Source organism: Podarcis gaigeae, assembly GCF_964106915.1.
Source record: "Podarcis gaigeae genome assembly, chromosome: 4".
Taxonomy (NCBI): Eukaryota; Metazoa; Chordata; class Lepidosauria; order Squamata; family Lacertidae; genus Podarcis; species Podarcis gaigeae.
The window spans coordinates 56,647,211-56,672,357 of record NC_139677.1 but is presented as its reverse complement, the minus strand read 5'-3'; the positions used below and the strand labels follow the sequence as shown (position 1 = coordinate 56,672,357).

At 39.7% G+C, this 25,147-nt stretch overlaps 1 protein-coding gene across 3 annotated transcripts; it reads left to right on the top strand.

The window, feature by feature from the left end:
- The first annotated feature begins 1,442 nt into the window (after positions 1–1,442).
- Positions 1,443–23,792, top strand: BACH1 (BTB domain and CNC homolog 1). Of its 3 annotated transcripts, XM_083736676.1 has the most exons (6): positions 1,457–1,672; positions 9,859–9,998; positions 11,484–11,777; positions 14,988–16,349; positions 18,231–18,437; positions 20,752–23,792. In XM_083736676.1, exons 3-6 carry the CDS (start codon positions 11,541–11,543, stop codon positions 21,028–21,030), a joined length of 2,085 nt encoding a protein of 694 aa, XP_083592802.1. In that variant the 5' UTR covers positions 1,457–1,672; positions 9,859–9,998; positions 11,484–11,540; the 3' UTR covers positions 21,031–23,792. The 3 variants fall into 3 exon arrangements, 2 of the variants coding, with proteins under 2 accessions (XP_083592801.1, XP_083592802.1); XM_083736675.1 differs by lacking the exon at positions 9,859–9,998 and having other exon boundaries at positions 1,443–1,672; XR_014563593.1 differs by lacking the exons at positions 9,859–9,998; positions 20,752–23,792 and adding an exon at positions 19,044–20,709 and having other exon boundaries at positions 1,451–1,672; positions 18,231–18,981.
- Positions 23,793–25,147: the final 1,355 nt, after the last annotated feature.

Sequence of the window (25,147 nt, the reverse complement as noted above, 5' to 3'; positions counted from 1 at the left end):
TATTTCTCCTAATTAGACTGATCATATTTGCTTTCCACCTAGTTTTATTACAGTGCATTTCTGCCATACAGTATAAACTGAAGAATTCACATAATATGAATCTGAAGGAAGACAGGAGACATGGCTTGGACCTTGTTCTGTTTGAAACTAAGTTTAATGAATGCAAGATCTTGAGAAGACCAGATGCAAGCAAGGGAGGGATGTTATACCTGTAAAAATGGTGCAGAAGAGAGAGAATGTCAGTAGGTTCAGCTTTTATTATGTCTCCAACACTTTGACATAAAAAGCAACATTGGGAAAAAAATACCTTTCCATCTGGCACCACTATTTTGGAACAAGGAACACAGCACTTATTTGCTATGACATAAGTTTCTAATTGGAACACTGCAACATACGCAAAAAAGTGAAATAAAATAATTCCCTGTGAACTACGTTATAGGCAATGAATGATATGTGACCTGTACAGTAGCTATTTTTATTAGGTACAGATAAAGATTATTTCTGTTGGTGTGGGCCAATCCAAACATGTATTTTATATTCTTTATCCTTTGGCCTTTACTTCAGTTGATCATAGTAACTGCCATCCAGCAAATGTTAGGCTTCTGATGAATTAGATTATTTGTAGAGTACATACTGATATATGTTCATATAAATAGCTATAAATTGCCACAGAAAAAGGAGCTGTTGCACAGCTCCTTCCTTCTCAAAGGCTTTGAAGGAAGCTGCCAGAAGAGGTCCATCAATAAATCCACTTCAAAACTATTAAGAAGAAAATGCAAGACTTGCATATTTTGTCACACATTTCAGTTATGAAATGACTGGATGGCATTGTTTTGTTGCTCTGTGGGAGAGCAAATAGTATAATTAAAGTGTTTTCCTCTTCTTTTTTATCATTATAACGTCTTACATTTGAAGACCAAAGGCAGAATAGAAAAATCTGGGTAAATCATTCGGACCTGAACTTTTAGCAAAATATGCATCACAGACCCATTACTTATTATTTTATTGTGTATTATTTTATTGTGTATTGGGTAGTACTCTTGCACGCACAAAGACTGAGCTGCTGCTGCTACCCATCCGCTGAGTAATTAAAAGTACTCTTGTCACCTTAACAATAATAGCTTTCCCCAAAGAATTATGGGAACCATAGTTTAAGGGTGCTGGGAACTGTAGCTCTGTTAAGAGCAGCAAATTGTTAGCTGTTTAATACTGTATTTATTAGGTGCCAGGGTCGGTTGCCGAACTAACTCGACCAGCCTTAGGTACTACTATGGAAGGCAACATTTGCCGCTCCGCCTCAGGCGGCGAAATGCCTCGAGGCGACCCTTCTGCCCACACGAGCGCAGCAGAGAGGGACCGACTTCCGCTCCCTCGCATTCAGCGGGGAGGAGGGGGCCTGTCTCGGAACGTCAACGGACGCCTTCACGGGAGGGAGCGCATGCGCAGCTGAGGGAGTAGGCGGGGACACCAAGGCGGGGCTGGGAGGCGGGAGCCGAGGGAGGAGGGCGAGCGTCAGCTGGCACCAGCGCCCAATCGGCGAAGAGCTCGTGGAGGCGGCTGTGATGCTGTCACCTGACTGTGGTCGGGCAGCGCAGCGCCTGGAGAAGCCGCGGCGGAGCTGGCCCCGAGGCAGGGGGTCGAAGTGGCTCAGGCTCGCTTGAGGGAGCTGCGGGTGAGTAAGATGGCCGGCGGCGCTGGGGCGGAGGTGGAGGGAGAAACCCTCGCACGGGCGGGCGGAGCGGGGCTCGTGGGCGGCGCGGCGGGTTGCGGGGACAGCGCGGCAGGGAGGGCGAGAGCGCAGGCGCACAACTCGCGAGAGGCTCCCCAGAGTCTGCATGTTTTCCTCCGCGTCCGGGTGGGGTGGAGCAGGGCGAGGACGAGGCTTGGCTGCCCTTTCGAGCTCAGGCTGAGAAGTGGCTCGAGGGGCGGGTGGCGGAGTCGTGGAGGCGGCGGTGTCCGGGCAACAGGCATAGAAGCGCCTTCGCCGGGCTCTGGGTGCCTCGCGGTGGCTTCGCCAGTGTCCTCCCCCCCCGCACCCCGTGTAGTCTCTTCGGGGCAGAGACCCATCCCTCCTAATCCTTCGACCTTGTGATTATAGAGTCCGGTTGCCGGACCTTGGGGGGGGGTGCAGTCCGTGTGCCTTTTCTCCTGTGAGCCGGACTGACAATAAGACCCGCTGGCCACAGAGAGAGTCACAAGGAGCTGGGTTGGTTTGCTGTGGCCGAACCATCGCAGGCTACTGCAGTCTAAAGCTAAACACTCTGACTAAGAATAAGGTTCGTCTGGGCTTAGTTGGACTTGGTTTTATGTCTTCCGTTTGAATAACGTCGGAATAACTCGCATTGTCTGGGCCTAGGGAATGCAACCTTTTAAGCCTACCTGACAGCTTCCTTTGAACGCCTGCTTTCTCCTGCTACATTGCATCTCAAGACTTTGTGCCCGATGCACTCGCATGGCTTTCCTGCCAGCCACGCTAGGTTTACTCTCAGACCTGAAATGCTTTGCCTGTGTTTTGTGGCATTGTGATTGGCCTAATAGCGATTTTAGAATTCTGTGGTTGGTGCCACAACTTTTTAAAAGTGCAAGCAGCAAACAAATAATTACAAATAGAAAATAAAAGCAATCCAAACCACTGGCAGCATTGAGTGAATGTGCTTAAAATGCAGCTTGTAGGATGCAATCCTAAACACACTTAAGGTACGTTCACTTTATCGCTTGCTCTGAATCCAGTGTGCAGTGTCCTCCCACTGCCGATTTTGGAAGCAGTATCTACATTGATCCATTATTTTCTTGAGAAACACTGCTGCTTTTCTGCTGAAAAACACTGATGAGTTTTTCTTCAAACCAGCTAAAATCCAACTGGGTTGGAATAGAATCAAAGAATTGGAGAGTTGGAAGGGATAAGTGATAATGTGAACATTTAAGACAACCATCACAGATGACAGCTTCATGAACATGAGTTTTTGGGGGGTGGGTTGCAAGGGCATGGAAGCCCAAAAGGTCATGCATGTCATGTGAAGACATCCTTACCCCCTCTCTGTGGTGTGAGCAACACTATGCACATGTGGCTAGAAACACAGCAGGGAGAAATTATTTCACTGCGTTTAAGCTGCTAATGTGAACATACCCCTTAATGATAAATCATTGTAGAAACTGTGTCCAAGTAAACATGTGCAGGATCAGCTGATCCCATATCTTCTGTGGACAGGATCATGAGGTTAGTTTGAAACATTGAGTGTTCCTCTTAGGGACATTGATAAAATGTGATGTCAAGAAGTTGAGTTAGTATTGTGAAGTGGAACGCTTCAAATGATAAAGAAAGTAGCCAAACAAGTCTACTTGTAATGGGGGAGAAACCCATTGGATTTAGCAGCTGCTTCTGACAAGTGAACATAGTAGATTAAAAGGCCAGTACAGTACTTGAATGAGATCTTAATATGTCCCCTTGGTTGCACTTCGGCGATGTCTGTTACAGATATATTACACCACTAATGTATTACCTGAATTAAACAAAAAGCTTAATTGTGTTTTCCAAAAGATCTCTAGGCTCATGAAAAACTGCCAAGGTAAGGTAAACAATAAGCTCTGCCTTCTTTCCTCCTCCTGTTGTCTTTATTTTTCTTGGCAGCATGACATAAGCGTCTAGCTGTACCACAATAGATAAACAAGCCCAACTACATTTCATATCATTCCTCCCTCCCCTACCCCTTTTGAATTTGTGCCTCTGAATGCATGTTGGCTATGCTTGTTCGGTTACAAGATTTAGAAACAAATATAAAGTGTTCATTTCAAATCCCATAAAACAACAGAATATATAACAGATAAGGAAACCTCTTTGAGGCCTGCCTAAACCTGTATTTAGTAAACTTCTGAAGGCAAAAATTAACTTGTTTTTGTTTATCACCTTCAGCTCCAAATTCTGCACAGAGTGGTCTTGGATACTGTTTTATCATGGACAGATTGTTTTATTTCGATTTTTAAAAATGTATTTGTGATTTCATTATTATCATCGTATCATTTTGAACTTCATGGAAAATTGTCTAATAATATAGTAAATGAACCAAGTAGTTTAAAGCCTAGATCTCCCATATAAGGTATTTTCTTTCAATAAATAATAATGCTTAATCATAAACACCTGCATTGTAAGTCCATTGATTTCATTTGACCATATGCCTCTTGCCACCAATGAGACCTTTTTCATTCTGACAAGGGGTCCTGCCCTTCTGAATCCTCAATAAAGACAGAGGTTCTCCCTGATGTTACCCTAAGTTTTGGAAGGGCTCTGAAATCGCTGAGATGTTGCTGAGATGTTGGAGCATCTCTGAGGCTTATCCGGACAGGGACAAACCTACCCCATCTACCTTGGAGCTGGAAAGAGCTTGGGGACATAACTCCCACAGTCACACTTCACTCGGGCGGTGACTGGAGTACCTTTCAAGCTTAGTAGGAAATATATAAAATACCATGCTTTCCATTTGGATGAAGGACAGAGTTGGAGGTGGATATAAATTTGTGTATCCTTGAATATAAAGTGGGCTTAGTCTGCAGTAGTGTACATTGTTGGAATAGGTTGACATGGGAATAAGCCCCACTGAACATTATGGAGCTTACTTTTTGTTTAAAATATACTCAGGATTGGGCTATTAGAGCAGTTCTCAAAGGATGAGTTGGGTTGTACTTGAGAGTGTGGAGCACCTGAAAGTGGAGAGTTCAAAGTTCCAGGTATGGATTGGATTCTGAAGTACTTGGAGCCTTTCTTCCTCACCAGCCAATATCTGGTTGGGTTCTATGCACTCAGTAAAGGACTACCACCAATCAGCATTAGATTTGTACAGGGAATGCATTTCCTACTCCATGATTCCAATTTGATTTGGGAAGGAAGAGCTGGTCTTTGGATGAAGCCAGATGGTCTATACTATTTATTTTTTTTCCTAATTACAGTGTTGGTGTTGGACCAGTATAAGCAACTCTGCATAGTAATCTTCATGCATTCAATCAGATTGCAGTGTGGGGAGCACATGGGAAATTCAGAAAGTCCAGAAAGACCTTGCAGCTCTAAGTTGTACATGCTTACTCAAAAGCAAACTGAGTTGCTTCCTACTGTTTTACAGTAGTCTATTGACTGTTAACTCAAAAGTGTGATGAGGTTTAGGGATGATATAATTTGTGGTGACACAGAATTATCTGTAGACTAGGTAGCAATGGCATACTGATTGTTTTTTAAGTTGACTTTAACTCTGTACAGTGTAAGAATATAATGTTTCAGTTGAAAAGAAGCACATTTATAAATGAAGCCTAACACCTTCCAAACTAATATTTAGATACCCATCCCTGGAACCTTACACATATTTTCTTGGAAATAATCCACATTGAGTTCAATAGGCCCTAATCACAAGTAAGTACAGTGGTACTTCGGATTACAGATGTCTCAGGTTATGCGATTTCGGGTTGTGCACCGTGCTGAACCCAGAAGTACTGGAACGGGTTATGGCACTCACGCGTGTGCAGAAGTGCTAAATCTCGCTTTGCGCATCTGCAGAAGCACAACCCGTGCGTGCACAGACGCGGCACTGCGGGTTGCGAACGTGCCTCCTGCATGGATCACATTCGCAACCCGAGGTTCCACTGTATGTATTGGATTTCAGTTTTAATGAATGGCGGATTTCTGTTGTTCATTTTAGTGTGGCAATACTAATTTGCTTCTTCTTAAACTTATTGGAAATAAATTTCTAAAACTGTCAAGTAATATGTTTGGGACTGGGATACCAAGTTACAACCCTGTATTCAGGGGATGGTCCCAATATTGGCCAGGCAGCAGCGGGGCTTAATGGAATAATAGACTATTGTTGCACCCGCAGCCCCCCCCCCTTCGCATCAAGGACCTCTACAGCTGTGGCGTCTCCTCACCAGTGGAGCCCTCCGGGGCAGAGGGCCACCTGTGCCTCATCTAGATCTTCCATCATGGTGCATCAGGGGTTTTGATTGCTCTGCCCAGTGGACACAAATTTACAGGATTGCAGCTGCAAGCTAAGCAGTTTCAAGCACTTTGAATTAAGAGGTGTTAGGATAAGGTTTCAAACACTTCAAATTAAGAGGTTTTAGGATAATACTAATTTGCATGCTAATTTGAAAAGCCCTGGAGTCATTTGTTGCAGTTAAGACTTGTAAGAACAGTCACATTTTCACTAATTACTATTAGAGCTGCTTTGCGTAAAAATACCTTTGTATTTTTTACATCCTGAATGAGGTTATATAGTATGGCTTCAACTAAATATAAGTTGAACTCTCAAAAATCAGTTTATATGTGCACTCCCTCATTTTGTATGAAGCTTTGACTTAAAAAATTGTAACACAGAGCATGATTTCCACACCTATTATTGAAACAGACATTGAAATTTCCAATTTATGTGGGTCTCTCTGATAAGTAGACACATGTATACCCTAGGTTCCCTTGAGAGAAAGAGCAGGATATAAATTAAATTAAACCCTTCTCGTTGTATTTTTTTTCATGGGACTGACTTTTAGGAACACTTTAATGTAAGGAGAAAATGCTTTTAACTCTTTCACTTCCAGAAGCAATGTAATTCTATCCAAGCATCATATTTGGCATCTCTGTGGGTGATAGCAACCAACAGAAGGGTTAAATGTGGTGCTTTCGGGGAGTGAGTGACAACACATTGGTTTTCTTCTCCTAGTTTCTGGCATGATAATTATTGATACATATCCCACTATCTAGCTCCGGGGCTCATAAACCTTTTACCCCCCAGGGATCCTTGTGAAAGCTGAAAATTATCAGTTAGCAATTACATTGACAACACTTTCTGTTGATTCTTTGCTGCAACATTTTCCTTGTGGAGAGAAGTTCCATAGCTCAGCTTTCCTGTAGCCAAGTATAAATATTTTTCCTCCCATTCTTTTGTCCTTCAATACCTTCTTTTTCTTTTCCCTCTCTGAAATGGCCATCATCTTTTCCTCCTGCCCACTGAACATCTCTTGTTTCCTGGCCATGTTCACTCAACAGGCAAAGAGCTGCTGTTGCAGATATTAATCATAGACTCATAGAAATGTAGAATTGGAAGGGACCCCCCTCCCAAAAAAAAATCCTGGACAGCTAAAAATCCTGGACAGTTGGCCAAACAATTCTCTTAAAAAAATCCTCACAAGTAGACTAGTTTGATAATAAGGGGGTGACTAGACCAAGGTCACCCAGTGATCTTCATGGCTTCAGCAGGTATCTCTCCTAGTTTGACAGTCTGACAACATACAGTGGTACCTGAGGTTACATACGCTTCAGGTTGCATTTGCTTCAGGTTACAGACTCCGCTAACCCAGAAATAGTACCTCATATTAAGAACTTTGCTTCAGAATGAGAACAGAAATCATGCTCCAGTGGCGCGGCGGCAGCAGGAGGCCCCATTAGCTAAAGTAGTGCTTCAGGTTAAGAACAGTTTCAGGTTAAGAACGGACTTCCGGAACGAATTAAGTAATTAACCTGAGGTACCACTGTAATTTGTCACTGTACCTAATGATACAGATTTCTTCCAAGTGTGTATTTGTGAGATCTGTTATGGACTCAATTAAGGTGCCTATTTCTTTTAACATTGGTTCACAACATTAATAAACATTCATTTTTATCATGTTAATATATATCTCCTGTGTATATTCATTACACTAATATCCTCCAAGGAGCTCAGGGAAATATAAAGTGGTTCATCATTTTATTCTCACAGCAATCCTGAGAAGCAAGTTAGACTGAGAGATAATGACTGGCCCAAGCTCATCTAGCAGGATTTCAGGCTGTGTTGTTGTTGTTTTTTTAAAAAAGGTTCTTCCTGGTCCTAGTTTAACCATTTCCCCCAGTTTATATGCATTAATCATTTCAACATCCCAAAATCTAGAATATGTTTTTAATCATATAGTGCCCCCCATAACAGTCATTAAAATGCTTGCAGTGGATCGCCATAATAACCAAATGCTTATAAATTGAGTATTTAATTGGGGGGGGGGGGAATTCCTGTCACTTTAAAGTAAGGTTGCTCAAGTGAGGCAGTAACTTTTTCAGTAAAATGCTGTTTCATGCCATGTCAGCATAACATAATGAATCAGCAGCTCTTAACTATTGCAGGCACTCATTCAAAGCGTATCTCTTCCTCCATAAACGGGGAGGTGGTTGGGGTGGGGTTAGATGGCCAACTGTCATTTATTAGCTACTGCTTCTTGTCTATGTAATAAGGGGACAGCTTTTATCCCCCCATATTTTACACCAGTTGGGAAATGCGTTGTCAACAAAAGAAAATATTTTTAGGTTGGATTGTCAGATGCATCCATATTAAATCTGTACACTTTTCTTCTTTGAATACAGTATTATCCAGTTGCCTTTATTCTGTTAGTAAACATTGCAATAATCTTGCTTTATATTGGACAGCAATATTGCATGGTGGAAACCTTTGTGTTGCAACTTAAGGCACTATTCTTCTCCCTAGGCACTAATTAATGAAAGTTGTGCAGTCTTTTTTGGGGAAAACACCAATGTATAGTTAAATTAGATCTTACCCAGTTCTGAAATGGAAGTCTTTGCTTGTGTCAATGTAGATTTTCTGTTCAAGGCTTGGGCTCAGTATAGACCTGTGGTTTAGTGGTAGCTTGATTCTCAAAGTTACAACATTATAAACTAATTCTTTCCTTCTTCTGAAACTTAAATCTTTTCCATACATCATGGTTGAATACATGATATTGCAGTCCAAGATACTTTCCAAAAAATTAGGAAGACTTTTACTAATTTTATTTTAGTTTTAAAAAACCTTCCCCAATGGTACAGGGAAGTAACAGCATATTTATAAAGGTTTAACTTTACAAACTAACATGTCCATTTTTTTCACATTTATCCTACCTTTCGATCCTAATTCAGTCCTAAGCACTACCTTGGGGATGTCTTACTGAGGAAGTTTTCATAGCCTTCTGGTTTGTTTTATGTATGTTTACAATCTTCTGTGACTTAGAATAGAGCAGGTTCAAAACACAGATACAATGTAGCACACCTTATAATTTGGGTTTTTAGCAAAGGCAGTCATAAGATGTTTTCCGAACATGAATGTGGGTAATTGTGGGATATCCTGGCAACCAGAATATGCCTTTCCTAAGGGTAAATACTGTTCTCAATGTCCTGCATGGAGGACTAGATTTGTATGCCTGTAGTATATGTGAAAGAACAACAACGCTTCTGTTCTGGAACAGCATGCCTAGGGGCCATATTCATTGAAAGCACTCATTTGTGCTGGGTGGAAAACTAGAAGCTGTAATGATCTGCTCCCACTTTCTGAATTTGTGTACCCACTTAACTTGTATTGCCAATTCAGTGTCTCCTTGTGGCTCCTGAGATGTGTAATACAGTGGTACCTCGGGTTACAGTTACATACACTTCAGGTTACAGACTATTCTAACCCAGAAATAGTGCTTCAGGTTAAGAACTTTGCTTCAGGATGAGAACAGAAATCATGCTCTGGCAGCAGGAAGCCCCATTAGCTAAAGTGATGCTTCAGGTTAAGAACAGTTTCAGCTTAAGAATGGACCTCCAGAACGAATTAAGTACTCAACCCGAGGTACCACTGTACTTTCTAATGTACCCTTTTCCTTGAAGTTTGGTGCATGTGTGACTACTAAAAATGTAGTGTTAGGTTTTTTTAATTTGACATGTGGAATTTCATTAGGATATGAAGGCAGAAGTGTTCCCAAAGCTGACACTGACTGTTCTTCTAAGTCTGCAATGATCCCTCCACCCAGCTTCTGTATCCTACACCATTTTTAATATTGGAGCCCATAAATTTAAAAGAGCATTCATTCTGTTTGCTTCCTCAACAGACCTGTTTGTTAAAGTTCAAGTTACATTTGTACAGACTCGCTCAGGCAATGCGGTTGCACAATTTACCCTGCATAAGCAGAATGTATTTAGCTAGAGAGATACACAAGGAAGAAATGACTCAGCTTGACAAAAAATTCAGGTATGATGACTCCTTCAATGTGAAGTTCTGCCCCCACTCCTTATGCAGTCTTGTAAACAGCACATTTTGATGGAGACAGGTGATAAGAAATAGCTTGCTGTTTTTCATAATTAGGCTTAAAAGAGCTGATATTAATATTGCCATCCAATGGAGGGCAGCGGAGGGAATGGCTTGGCCTTACAGTGATTCAATTGCTACAGTTGGTCAATCCATTTATTAGGTAGTTGGTAAACAGCTTGGATTTTACAAACTTTATCCAGTGTCCATAAACGAGAAGCCATCACAGATGCTAAGGCACTGGTGTACGATGCCGTTGAAAACCCAAGTCTGTCAAGAGATTAGCTGCTATATTTTGCACCAGATGAAGTTTATGAATCTTATGTAGAACATTTTACAGTAACATAGTCCTGCAGTTAGAAAGATATGCAGCTAGTTTACCAGCTTTTGAGTGAGTTTCAGCCATCTGTCCCCAGTTATCAGGCAGAGTTGGTGAAAGAATCTTCTGTCAAATAAAACATGGGCTGAAAAGTGTTATGTTGTGATACTTTTTAAATTAACATTTTCATTAAACAGAAAATTGAAGGGAGCTAGTAATTAGAAGCATTTTTGCATTAAATTTATGCAACTTCTGTTATATACCAAATGAAAGTTCTGCTTAGGGTGTGGGTAGATAAACTTTGATCTACATCTTCAGTGGTTTGAAACTTCCTTTTTTCAGTCTACGTAGCAAATTTCCTATGTACATTGTTAGCTTTGTACACAGTTACAACCACCTTAGATTGTTGTGGTTTTGTGTTTGGCTTTTATGTGTGTGGTGATTTAAAAAACCCAACAATGATCAACTTGATCTTAACATTTAAAATAGAACTATGTGTCAGCTATTGGTCACAACAAAAATAAATAAAAGCATTGAAACAACAGAATAGAACAGATATACAGCATACATGTACTTGAATAGTGATACATCTTTGCCTCAGACCACAAATCAACACACTGGGTACTATCCTAACTTTTTAGAGGATGAAAATGATGGTAAGCAGGGAGCCAGGCAGGCCTCCTGGCAAAGGCCTTTCAGTTGGATTTTAAAAATTGTAACAATATTTATTTACTGTTTTATCATATATCACACTGGTTTACAACAAACCAAACCAAATATAAAACCAAACAATAAAATCGTGAAAAGTGAAAATAAATTCAAAACAAACTAAATTTATGCTTGCGGGAGGCAGTGGAAGACGGGGGTGCCTGGCGTGCTCTGGTCCATGGGGTCCTGAAGAGTTGGACACGACTAAACAACAACAAATTTTATGTTGTTCACCTGATTAGGCCACATATACAGGTTATAAAATGCATCTATTAATAATTGACAGTTTTGTTTAGTGGTGACATATCTTCTGCAATGTTTTTTCTTGGTTTAGATTCCTTTAACTGTATGGTGTTTTGTATTATTGAGCATTCTGTAAAAAAACTTTTCCTTTATCTCAGGTGTGAAGAATAGAAGCATGTTCCCTCTGAGATCTTCATCCACAGACGTGATACAGAATGTCTTTAAGTGAAAGGAACAGTGTGGTTTTTGCATATGAATCTTCAGTACACAGTGCCAATGTTCTGCTTAGTCTTGACGAACAGAGAAAGCAAGACCTTTTTTGTGATGTTACCATCTTAGTGGAAGATCAGCGATTTCGGGCCCATCGCTCTGTGCTTGCAGCCTGCAGCAATTACTTCCGTTCAAGAATTGTGGGTCAGTTGGAACCTGATCTTATTATTTTACCTGAAGAGGTAAGTGCTGCTGCTGCTGCTAGCTCACTTCCTATGTATGCTATTCTATCTACTCACATGTTAAAAATGTTCTTCCTGCTCAAGGTGGTGTAAATGTTACAGTTAGTGAAAGCGTACAAGTGATGTTTAGAATTACTATGTCAAGCAGCCATAGAATGATTTTCTGGGAGGGCAGAAAACCTTCTGTATTAGTATTAATGATTTGACTTAGTAGCTGCCTATTACAGAAAGTCTCTTAAGCAACTTACAATAAGGTTAAACGCCAAAAAGCAATGACATGAAGAACATCATTATTATTGCAGTTAATTACCGTATTTTTTGCACCATAACACTCACTTTTTTCCTCCTAAAAAGTAAGGGGAAATGTCTGTGCGTGTTATGGAGGGAATGCCTACGGGTGGCATGCCTACGGATTTTCCTCCTCTAAAAACTATGTGTGTGTTATGGTCGGGTGCATGTTATAGAGCGAAAAATACGGTAATTAATTTTGTATACTGGCCTCCATCTGTACATCTCAGGGAGGTTCACATTGTAAAAGTACAAGGTAAAAACACAAGATATACACTATAAGGTACATTTCAGTAAAACAGTACACTAACTTGCAAGCAGACAGACTACTAACCAACATGTCACATTCTGTCAAATGCCTGGGAGAACAGATATGTTTTAATCTGGTGCTTGTTTATTATTCTAAGATTATAAAGTCTATGAATACTTTGTGCCCTGTATGAGATAGGGCACATCTCCTGCCACATCTTTCCCTCACTAATTTCTTCCTCCACATGCAGAGAAGTTTGGAGGACTCAAAGAGCTTCATGTGCATATTTTCATGCTCACGATTATCCCCTTCAGTTTATATGAAGTGTAAATCTGCAGATAATTGCATCAGCCACTCCTTATTTCAAGGGTGTTTGTCAATAGTGTGAGAAAACAGATGTATCAGTTTCTTTTCCTACTAAAGATACAAATACAGGCTCACTCATGTTGAAAGGTTCTGAGTTTATAAGGAAGAGCTAAACAGAAACTTTCATGATTCCCAGACAACCATGTAAACAGTTCTCTAGAATAACCACAATTACATTAATTCTGAAACTGACAAAAAGAACTTCTCTTGCTATGCAGTCCTTCTACATGCACTTCCTCTATTTTCTTCCACTTGAATTTCCATTTCTGTAGCTCCTCAATGTAAATTTTTCTCTTTCTGTAAAAGGGGAAAAAGTATATAGAATTCCTTCAACAAATGTAATAGATGGTAAGCCATCATTTGCTTGTGTCTTGAACAGTCTTAAGTGTGTTGCATCCTGGTGTAGTGTCCTGTTCTACAGCTAACTTTTTTTTTTGAATACTCTAGGAACCTAAAAACTAATACAGTGGTACCTCTGGTTACAAACACTTTGGGTTACAGACTCCAGTAACCTGGAAGTAGTATCTCGGGTTAAGAACTTTGCCCCAGGATGAGAACAGAAATCACGCGGCGGCAACAGGAGGCCCCATTAGCTAAAGTGGTATCTCACATTAAGAACGAGCCTCCAGAACTAATTAAGTTCGTAACCAGAGGTACCACTGTACGAGTTTTTGATTATGTGTTCTTGTACAGTTTAGCCACTATTCTCCCCAAGAAGTATAATCCAGGCAAAGTAGTGGGTGTGCTTCAGTCAAGCCACCAGTGTCACAATGCTTGTGGTACCCTATAAATCATTGCTGTCGCGTCTCCAACTCCTAGAAATTGTCTGTCCATGCTGTTCTGTAATAAAAACATCCTTCATACAGCAGAGATAGCTTAGAAATAGCACCAGGAGAAAACATCATAGGGATCAATATCTGTACTTTTACAAATCCATTATATTCCAAATGAATTTACTTTAAAATTTTAACAGAATGCATTGAATTAATTTAGGGCTTGGTCTAAAGGTACATATTGCTGAAGTGAAATCTATTTCAAGATCCATATCCTTTTTGCAGGAAAGATGTGTGAAACAAAAATAGATTATCCATCTGCTTTTCAATAATTATTATTAAATTTTGCATGTTTTAATATCAGTTTTGCATTTTGGTAGAACAATTCCAGGGTTTCCTTTCATGGAGGAAATATGATGTGTTGGCATTAACTCAAAAGTGGAATACACACACACACACACACACACACACACACCTCCATAGTCCCACTTTTGTTACTCAGTTAGTTTCCAAAGAATGTGAGTACAAAATACCTACTCCTAACGGGCACTGAAACATAGTGGTACGTGGCCATCACAGATCTCCTCCATTCTTTCCCCCTCAGATCTTAGAGCAGCAATGGCTGCATGTAGAATGAGTTCCTTATTTCAGCCCCTTTGAGCAGGTTTCTTTCCTTTATAATGCAACTTTACCACCATGTTTGCATTCCACATAATGTATTGATATTTTCACAAAACCCAATGAAACTTCTGTGTAATATATGTGTGTTCCAGGTTACCAGTTTTGCATGCTTCGACTTCTAGTCTTCAGCTTCCAATCCTTCAACTATTTTCATTAGTCTGGTAACATCAATCTCTAGTACCTCTCCTCATTACTTCATTCTTCACTCTCTTCTTACCTGCTTTATTCTTTTCCTTTGCACATGCATGCACATACTGCCTATGTGTTTGGCTGCAGTTATAAGATGCATTGCTCTTTTAGAAGCATTTTAGTATAACATTGCATAGGATAAGTTGGAATGCCCTATGTATAAAAATGGATTTTCAGGACAGATTGTGCTGAGGTGCTTTAAGAGTGAAAATACTTCTATAAAAAGCTGTAAAAAGTGAAAAATAAAATGCCATCTGATTACTATTCCTTTGTAGCCGCAAATAACTTTAGATGTTGAGCCACCATGTAACAAATGTACCTATATAGAATTTATAGCAGTTCTACAAAACGTTATTTGCAATAAAATTCTGTATAGTCAAAGTGTCCTGCCAAACATGCATTTGTTATTTTATTGAAAGTTTTGATTGATTCTCTTCTTATATTTTCTAGTGTACATCGTAGCATTTGTTTGTCTAGCAATGAGACTGTTTGAGAGTAAGCAAGCCAAAAATAAGCGTGGTTATTTAGAAGCAGTTTTAATCATAACTTGTTAATGGTTCACATTGCTAAACAGGAAGGGTTAATTTTCATACAAGTGTCATTTTTGTCTTTTGCAGGTTAGAAATTTAACATGCATCTTTTTGCTCCTCTTCCCTGTGACAGGTAACACTAAATGGATTCGAACCTTTGCTTCAATTTGCATACACTTCCAAACTTATTTTAGATAAAGACAATGTGGCTGAAGTCTGCAAGTGTGCAGAGTTTTTGGGAGTACATGACATTGAGGAATCTTGCTTTCAGTTTCTTAAATTCAAATTCCTGGACCATAAATCCGGCCGGCGGGAATACCTCCCCCAAAAATGTTGTAAACAGCGCTGTCAGAAAGAGCTTCGTGAAATAGATGCTGATGATGGGGCTCTAGAAATAGATGGTGTGGATGACATTTTACAAAATAAACGCATTCAAAATCCTCAGTTGAATGCCTGCAAAAATGAACAAAGTTTGGAAATGTCTATTCTGCAAGATAATGCCAGTCAGACCTGTGAGTCTGTATCAGAAAGGGGTCATGTCTTTGGTTTAGAGTCCCTATATCCCAAATACAGGAAGTTCCAAAAAGCTTTAGGAAATGATAAAGTCGCTATTGCGGAGTCCAACTCCAGTATTAAAGAGATTGCATCCGTTCATCATCAGACTGAATCAAATACTACTGGTGCTATAAAGAAATCTCTTGACTGTGCAGCTGTGCAGCCGGTCGCAAAATGTGAAGATGCTCAGGTAGAGATGGAAGAAGATGGGAAAGAAGAGTTCATAAAAGAGACAACCCCTCTGTTCCAAAGTATTGAATGCTCTGTAGAGAAGATGGATTCTGCTTTTGCCCCCCACAATTTTTCTGTTGCCACTCATGGACTTTATTCTGCCTCTTTCTTAAATGCTTACGATCAATGTTGTAATTTGACTTTGAGTGGTATGCAGAACAATACAGAGATAGCTGAAAAAAATGGCATTGTTTCCGGAGCTGGAAGTTGCAAATCAGTGAATGAAAACGTTGAGGGCTCATCTTTGAAATCTCATTTGTGTGACAGAGAAAATGTGAACAGCAGTTCGCCTAGCAATCGCAGCAGTGTGGAGAGAGAGATAGCAGAACAGCTAGCAAAAGGATTTTGGAGTGATGTTTACAGCACAGATCCAGCATGTCAAGTCAGCTTGTCTCCTGCATCATCGAAAGACTTTACAGAGCAGGTCTGTTCCGAAAAGAAAACTGAGTGCCCATGGTTAGGTATTAGGATCAGTGACAGTCCTGAGCATGGCCCTCAAAGAACTTTTACAACTTTGAGCTCCGTCACTTGCCCCTTCATCAGTAATCTTGGAACTGAAAACAGCACTGATAATAATAGTGGAGACTGTGTTCCAGAACAGCAATCAGATCAGTGCCCTTACACCTGTGTGATAAACCTGGAAGAAGAATCCGAAACTGATACAGAAGGAGATAGTGAATCCTGTTCTGCCAGAGAACAGGAATGTGAGGTGAGAATGTACAAAGTATCCCCTTTTCTGTCTTAAAAGTTGCATTTTATAATTCAGAGAGCTCTTTCACTTTTTTACTGGAAAGTTTAAAGAAAGCTTAAGAGTTTCCTCCTCACTTTAAAAGGAACAATAGTTTTATATAATGACAGCTTTTGTAAATGAATTTGTTTAGGAAGTAATTCTGTTGAAATGGGTTGCGTAATTGTGGTGATTTTGCACTTGCAACACCTGCCTTAAGAAGTATATTAAGTTTTGAAAGATGAAATGACTGTTGGGATTGAAGAAACACTTTTATTTTTAGACTTAGTTTTCCATCATGCGTACATGCAATTAAAGGTACTTCCTCATAACTGGTTCCAAGATAATAATCACCAGAATGGAATTGTCACTGCCTAGGGCTTGCCGATCAGAAGGATGGTGGTTCGAATCCCCACGACGGAGTGAGCTCCCATTGCTCAGTCCCTGCTCCTGCCAACCTAGCAGTTTGAAAACACAAAGTGCAAGTTGATAAATAAGTACCGCTTTGGCGGGAAGGTAAACAGTGTTTCCGTGCGCTGCTCTGGTTCGCCAGAAGCGGCTTAGTCATGCTGGCCACATGACCCGGAAGCTGTACGCCGGCTCCCTTGGCCAGTAAAGTGAGATGAGCGCCACAATCCCAGAGTCATCCACGACTGCACCTAATGGTCAGGGTTCCCTTTACCTTTACCTTTAAGCACTGTAACACAGTACAATTGAAAATGTCAGTTTTGCATAATTTCTGTCCTCCATTGAAATATTTTTGTTGAACAATTAGATATTTTATTGCAGCTAGTGTAAATTTCTTCCCACAAGCTACACAAAATAGCATTTGTAATCGTATTCCCAACCAGATTGCATGGTGGTTTCTCAAAAGACTCACCTTTCAAAATTTGGGATCATGCACAGGCCACACTTACTCTGGATATAAATACGGGTCATTTTGTATTGTGCAGCGGCTGCCTTGCTAACATCTGTCTGCACAGGTGGATGTGAACCATGAACTTTTTGGCTTCCGGGCTGCCCAGTACTCTTGCATGTGTACGCACACTTTCTCTAAAGGTGTCTAGGCACAGCTCCTCTTTTGCACAGGCATGTTCTTAATGTAATGTGATCAATCTCTTATCATCACCCTCCCAACCACAGACTGGACCAACCTAGGTTCTACTTAGAACAGCATTGTGGTTCTCCCACGTACTTTCTCTTAACTGATTATTGAATTCCCCTGTATCCAGTTTAGTGAATTGAACGGTGACAAGCAACCCCCCCCCACAGCTTGATTCCGGAGATTGGCTATACATTCTAATTGTTCACATATCATGCACAGCATGGCTTTCTAAAGTGGAGCTAGGTTTTGACCACCTCAATATTTTCAAGGTGTTTGGTCTTCATCTTTGAAGAACCCTGCTGTTCTTAAGTTCCTCTCATACTTAACATACCGTATTCAGAATGGCCAATATTCAGACCTGCTGAAAAGGTTTAAATTAACTTCATGTTTAAATGCTCGTGTTCCTCACTTTTTGCTAAGGATTGCTACTTCAAATGCCAGACATTTATACAGAAATTCCTCATTATTGCAGATTTAGTTAGCTAAAATACCATTCCTTTCCATGTGCTGCTCTAAATATTAGCACTATAAGCATACAAAGTGGTTGTGTTTCTTTCTGAATGTGACTCTTAAGGTGATTAGATATATATTTTAACTTTTATTAATGTACCAATCAATTAGAAAGCAAGTATTGAGATTGTTTTTGCTGTGTTTTGGCCTTGTAACCATTCACGTAAATGACTGCACTAGGACATGGGTCTCCACATTTTGAAACGCAGTAGGGTGTGCAAGTTTCTAAAGCTATATTTACTTTCCAGGTAAAGCTGCCATTTAATCCACAGAAGATAATTTCTCTTTCCAGAAATGACTTTCAGTCATTTCTAAAAATGCACAAATTGACGCCAGAAGAGCTGGACTGTATCCATGATATTAGAAGGCGAAGTAAAAATAGAATTGCCGCACAGCGCTGTCGTAAGCGAAAGCTTGACTGCATACAGAACCTTGAGTGTGAAATAGAGAAACTGGTATGTGTGAAAAGCATTTTTAAACCTACATTTTCAAAAGAATCCTGGATCATTTTTGCCACACCTGTCGATTCCTTTTATCATGGTTGTAAGTTTTAAGAGATAGCTGTATTGTTGAGCAGCCTGAGATCTTTCTGACTCCCATTCTCTTTCTACCCCCACCTGAACTGCAACTATAGCAAAGTGTCTGATGGGCAGTAAGTAGCTGGAGGCAGAAGCTGTGTACACGGAGGTGGCAGTGCAGAACTGTGCATTCCAGAGATGAGCTGGCAACCTGCAAGGAGAAGCTGAGCACAATAAGGCTGCTGCATTGACTCCCTCCTGTCAGGCTAGCCACCTACTTCATTTACAGCCAGAGCAGTAGCTGCACCACAGCCACCTTCACCATCTGTTTTTGCATTTTCATTGCTACACTTCTTTCTGCCAAGCAGTGTCAGGGAGCTGCTTTAATGGTGAACATAACAGTAGCAATGTATGGAGGATTGTGTGTTTTCTCTCTTTCCAGGCTCTGGAGCAGCCTTTCTCAACCTGTGGGTCCCCAGAGGTTGTTGAACTACAACTCCCATCACCCCAGCTAGCAAGGCCAGAGCTCAGGGATGATGGGAGTTGTAGTCCAACAACATCTGGGGACCTACAGGTTGAAAACCGCTGCTCTGGAGGTTGTGTTTTTTTTAGGGAGATTGAGGACATGTTGCCTCACCAAGAGCAATTGTATCAGTGATGGGGGAAATTCTGTGATGGTCAAAGTGTGTCTTTTAAAAGGGTTAGAAGGTCCCATCCTGTTGCCTCCCCAGTAAATTTGATGAGTCTTTTCTTACTTCTTGAAAAACTTTTTTTTCTGGTATCTCTATAGCGTATTGTAGGGGATAATAATAACCTCACTGGTGGCAAGTATCTTGATGGAGGGAATTTTGAAAAATGTCCTGAAAATCTCCTTAGTGCTGTTGTCTATCTGTTTCTGACTGTGTGTTGGATCTGAGGTATATATTTGACTCTGGTGTTTGGTATGTGGTGTCATGCCAACAAAAAAAAATGCTTTACAAGGCAGTGGTGATTTGTAATTCTGCCTAGAACCAGGAGTCCCTGAGTCATTTGTAGTAAAGATGCCATTTACTGTAGCAAGGGCTCTTTCATCCAGAGTACACACTTTATCAGAAACAAAAAAACACTTTTAATCCACACTGGCTAACTAGTGTTGCATTTCTTCCCATTTTTATTCATACATCTTAGAAGTGAAAATCATAACGATATGCTACCCTATTACTTTATAAATATCATTTACACAACTGATTGTTAGAACACAATTATGCTATTAAAGAGAGAAGCTGCTGGAAACATTAGTAGGTAATTGAGTACTCAAGTTTTGAAACTTGACTGTCGATTGACTATTTTGTACCACTTCTTCTTGTTGTGTATGCTTCTTCAGCCCTAAGTATATGTAGCTATCTGTGTAGAGCCTATTGCTATGGGAAATCTGGATTATTGCCACCCACCTAATAGCTCTGCGTTGGACCATCATAAACATGGCTGCTAATAAAATGCCTAGCACGTCCTTTCTGGTACAAACACATTCACATTGGGCTGTAAGCTTGTAGACTATGTTATTGTAAGTCTTTAATATAAAATGCAGTAGCTAGAATTAGATTTCCCTGCTCAGTTTGCTTAGTTGTGTTTGTGAAGGTGTGCTTCCTCCAGTTGCTTATGTGAAGTGGTCCACAGATTATTTGGTCTGATACTAATCATGTCAGAAAATTCCATCATTTACATGAGTGAAGGAGCAAGAGTCTAGGAAACATTAAGAGACATGGGTATCTTCAGACAGAACAGCACTCTTCAGCATGCTGCATTTTGTCCAAGGGATACCAGTTATCTACACTGCTACCTTTAAATAGATTGAAAGTTCAGTGTATCACCCTTTCACAAATATAGCCAATTAGATTGCTGAATTAGACCACTTGAATTAAAGCTGCACATAAGTAACATTCTGGCTTTACTTTTGAGCTGTGATCATATTCCCACCTCCTTTGGAACCACATTGAACTCAGTACTTGTATGTATGGGAGTAGCTATTAGTATTGTTTTAACACTGTTCTTGAACTTGTGTTACATTTCGTTTTAATTTTTGTAAATGAGTACACATCAAGCCATCTAGTGTCATCCATTATTGTTTTCTTCTAAACTAATCCACACACCTGGAAGTACAATTTAACTTTGATTTAAAAAATAAAATAAAGCTGCACAGTTCATTTCAGAATAAAGCATACTGCATTTCAGAGCAAAGTACCAAACTTATAACTCTTTTGTTTTTCTGTAGCAAAATGAAAAAGAGAACTTGCTGAAGGAGAAAGATCAAATTTTGTCAACACTGGTTGAGACAAAGCAGAATCTGACAGGACTTTGCCAACAAGTATGCAAGGAAGCAGCACTGAGTCATGAGCAAATACAGATTCTTGCAAAATATTCTGCCTCTGATTGTCCACTTTCGTTTTTGGTCCCAGAGAAGGAACAACCAGCACCAGCTGATGTTATGTCTGCAACGCCATTGTGTGTAGAATTATCTGCAGGTCTTTCTGTTGCATCAACAAATGATTAGAGTTCCACTTACCAAAGTGTAAAAGGAGCATGTGATACAGATACGATCAAGCAAAGTTGTCCAGTTCCTGTAATAATATCTGAGAAAACATTGTGTCCAAAGAGGTGTGCAGAACAGTATTGGTGTTGCCAGTTTTCATCAATGAATGACTTCATAAATGCACTACAGAAAAACCGTATTTTTGTCACACTCGTACTAACAGGGTTCAAAGATTGGTTGCTTAGGAGGAATAGTGTGCACCTGCTTATGCTTAACTATCCACCATTCTCTGTGAACCCTAAAAGTAATTATGGGCTTCTCTTTCTGACATGTGAAGGAGCTGTTTTGCAATTTAGAGGCTTTAGGCTGCCAGTACCATATGAATCAAAATAACTGGAACAATTTGCCTTCTTAAAAATTCCCTCAACAATCCAGCCTAGATGTGTTTCAAATGAATAAATACATCTGGGGACACATCATTGGGAATAGTGGGTCTTTTCATTAGAAGCTTTTCCCATTCTTGGCATGTTGTCCTTCCATGCTCTCCAAAGGTTGAACCCAGTGCGGCGACAGTGGGGTTCTGTTGACATAGTGGTACTCTTGTTTCCTTTCCTCCCCCAAACCCACCAAATCTGCTTGGGGGACCGAAGTGGACAGGAGAGGAAATTCCATTCTATTTCTTGGGCAAAAGTCCTTAGGCATTGTTGGATACTGCCCCCAATACGTGAGGTTCTGCTTGACATAAAATTTGTGCTTCTTGCTTGAGATTTGACAAGTGGTTATAAGGAGAATTAAAATGATCAAGTATTCTAGAAGGATTTCAGCTTTTACTATTAATAGTGGGACCAGTTCGGATGTATTTAAAAACTATTCTCTTAAATGGATAGTTAATTTATATTCAGTTTTCATTGTCTTGTTCTTCACTTATAAAAATAGAATCACTTCGATTCTTCAATAGTTCTAACTATTAAAAATAAGCAAATAGAGAATTTAATGGTAGGCTTCTCTGCATTGTATTAATTACAGAAAATCCATATAAAATCTGTAATTGCTCTTAATAACAGAAGCTTTATCTACAGAACCTCAAATATTTTTGCTGGTTTACAAATGCAAAAGCCAATGGAATTCTTCATTTCCTACCTCAAAACAGGCATCTGTTTTTATACCTATGTTTGGAATATGATCATCTTTCTATAACTGCTTTGCAAGATTTTAGCATAGTAGATCTGCTATTTCTTAACATGCTAAGATATTGGTTAAGTTAGTGTTGACTTTAGCCTCTAGGAAAGTAAAATTGCATTTTATAAAATATAATGCGAACATACATGGGGAACATTTGGCCAAATACATAATCTGAACAGTACTTTTAATAGCCAGCATGTATTACAAAAACTACACTACCTCACAGAATGATTTCAAGATCATTCAAAGCTGCAGTGGTATTCATAAATACTTGTCACGAATTAGCATTATGATTTACACAGCTTACAGACATTTGACTTCATTGTGGAAGTTCCTCTATAAGTTCCTTTGTTTTCTTTTGTGTATGTTCAATTCCATTGTGATAATTTTAGGGAAGGATTCTAGCATTTTGGGTGTTGTGTGCATTTAATAAGGCACTTACTCTTGAAAAGTGCACATAACTTCTGTCCTAGGAGTCATATGCTTCAACTTCCTTCTTGATCCAACCTGTTCCTTTCTGACAAATCAGTTAGCAGTGCCAAATTTGTTTAGGCTTCTAATGTAAAACTTATACTTTAAAAAAGTAGCTCTGTTTTGAAAGGATATAATATTGACATAATTGCTTTTGAGATACAGCTAAGTGTCAATACTGTAAACTAAATTGTATCTGTAGGGAACTGGATTTTCTATGGGCTGGCTAGTGTTGAGGTTGACAGGGACAGTCTGGCTTAAGTCTCTGTCTCTCAAAGCCAACTAACAAAGAGTCTGGAAGACTGGGTTATTGTCCAGTAGAGCAGTGCATCAGAGCCTGCACTGCATTCTTGCTGTTGGTTAATAAATTTACTGAGTGGTATTCAACTAGTTTTACTCTCTGTCAATTTGTTGAAATTAATGGAGCTAACATAGTCATGTTTGCTAATTTCTTCGGGTCTATGTTAAGTAAAACTGAATTGAATACCACTCATGGTCTGTGAATTGAAGCTCCAGGTTCAGTTCACATTTTTATAGGAATTGTTAAATATGCTCAGTTTCTAACACCTAATTGAAAAAAAGGAGGTGGTTTAATACCTAATCTGCTACCTCTAGGAAAGTTTGTACAGTGATGCCTCAGGTTGTGTGCAAACACTGAACGGCTAAAACATCAACTTGCAAATGTTGGAATGAACTTCAATGGCAATTTTAATATACAAGACTCTCAGGTAAAATGTGTATTTTTTTTAGTTTCAGCCAAGAACATTCAGTTTTGAACTTGTAATATATTTGCATCAAGGCATGTCAAAAGTAGTTTAAAATATTTTGGGCAAATTGTTAGGTGTTCTAACAACAAAACAGCATCAAGATTGTAAAAAACGACTCTCCATTAATTACAATTGATTTTATATCTTTCATAGTACAGTGTTTTCTAATGCAATAAAAACCACTACCCTTTCTAAGCAGGTCTTCATTTTTGTAAAATTTTGGCATTGTAGAATTGATGCATACTGATTGATTCATTTAGTACTACTAAAGCTGAACTCTGGAAATAACATTATTTATACAGTTTATATAATATATTAAAGCAGCAAATATTACTGAATTGGAATAAAACTCCTAAAAACTCACTTTCCTGAGTCTCATTCTTAACTTGGAGAAACAAACATAATTTGTTACTGTGGTTAAGCTTTGGGTCATAAAACTATCTATTTCTTAGGAAGTTTCTGAAACCCTTGCTTATAAGGGCTTATTCATATAGTGGCGTAGTTCAGACATAGAAAAAACATGGTTTTATGCCATGTGAATTAAGCCACCTAAAGAGATTATAAGGTTTTGCTTCCACTTTTAAACAAAACACAATTCCTTTTTATGCTCCTCTGCTTTGTTTAAACCAAGAATGTGGAGCTTCTTTCAGTCTCAGAGCTGCTTTTCCTCATGGGTAAATGGGCAATCTTCCAGGGGTGGGTATGTCCTGAATTTTTTTTTTTTTGAGGAAGGGGGTAAAATGTGAAGGGAGGGGGTTTGGTCAATTGTAAGGTGAAGGGAATTAGCAATGGGGTGACGGGTAACATGAGCAGGAGCACATCCCTGTGTTCTTATATTACAGTGATACCTCGGGTTAAGAACTTAATTCGTTCTGGAGGTCCATTCTTAACCTGAAACTGTTCTTAACCTGAGGTACCACTTTAGCTAATGGGGCCTCCCACTGCCGCTGCGCCGCCACTGTGCAATTTCAATTCTCATCCTGAAGCAAAGTTCTTTTTAACCCAAGGTACTATTTCTAAGTTAGCGGAGTCTGTAATCTGCAGCATCTGTAACCCGAGGTACCACTGTACTTTGTAATATAGGCAACTCCCAAATTACATGGGGGTTACGTTCTAAGGCACCACTCATTTAAGTGAAATCACATATATTTGAAACACCATTGAAAAAGCCTGCAAACATCCCATTCTGCTCCTGTACTGCCCCATTCTGTGTGATGTCACTTTCAGATTCGATGTGATGTGTGTATGTGCAGGTGTGCACATATAGAACGATTGTAGAAGAAGAGTTGCCTGTAGTTGCAAACCGGTTGAAAGGTGGGATATAAATTTGCCAAACTAAATCATGCCTGGGCACACCTGAAATCCGTACGCTCATGTAATATATTATTGCGCATATAATTCAAACCTTGCCCCTCCAAGTGTAGGGTGATTGTGTTTTAATTTATTTTGATTAGTCTCCACCTTTCACAGAACCATAGAGTTAGAAAGGACTTCGGAATTCATATAATCCAGTCCACAGCTCAGTTCACGATCTGCATTGCAGGATGCGATGACAGCATCCCTGACAGATGGTAATCATAGCCTCTTCTTAAATACCTGCAGCAAATGAGAGCCCATCGACTCCCCTCCATTACTGAATGGCTCTTAGCATTGGGAAACTTCTTATGTTCAGCTGCCATCTGTTAAACCATTGGTTCTAGATATGTCCTCTGGAGCAA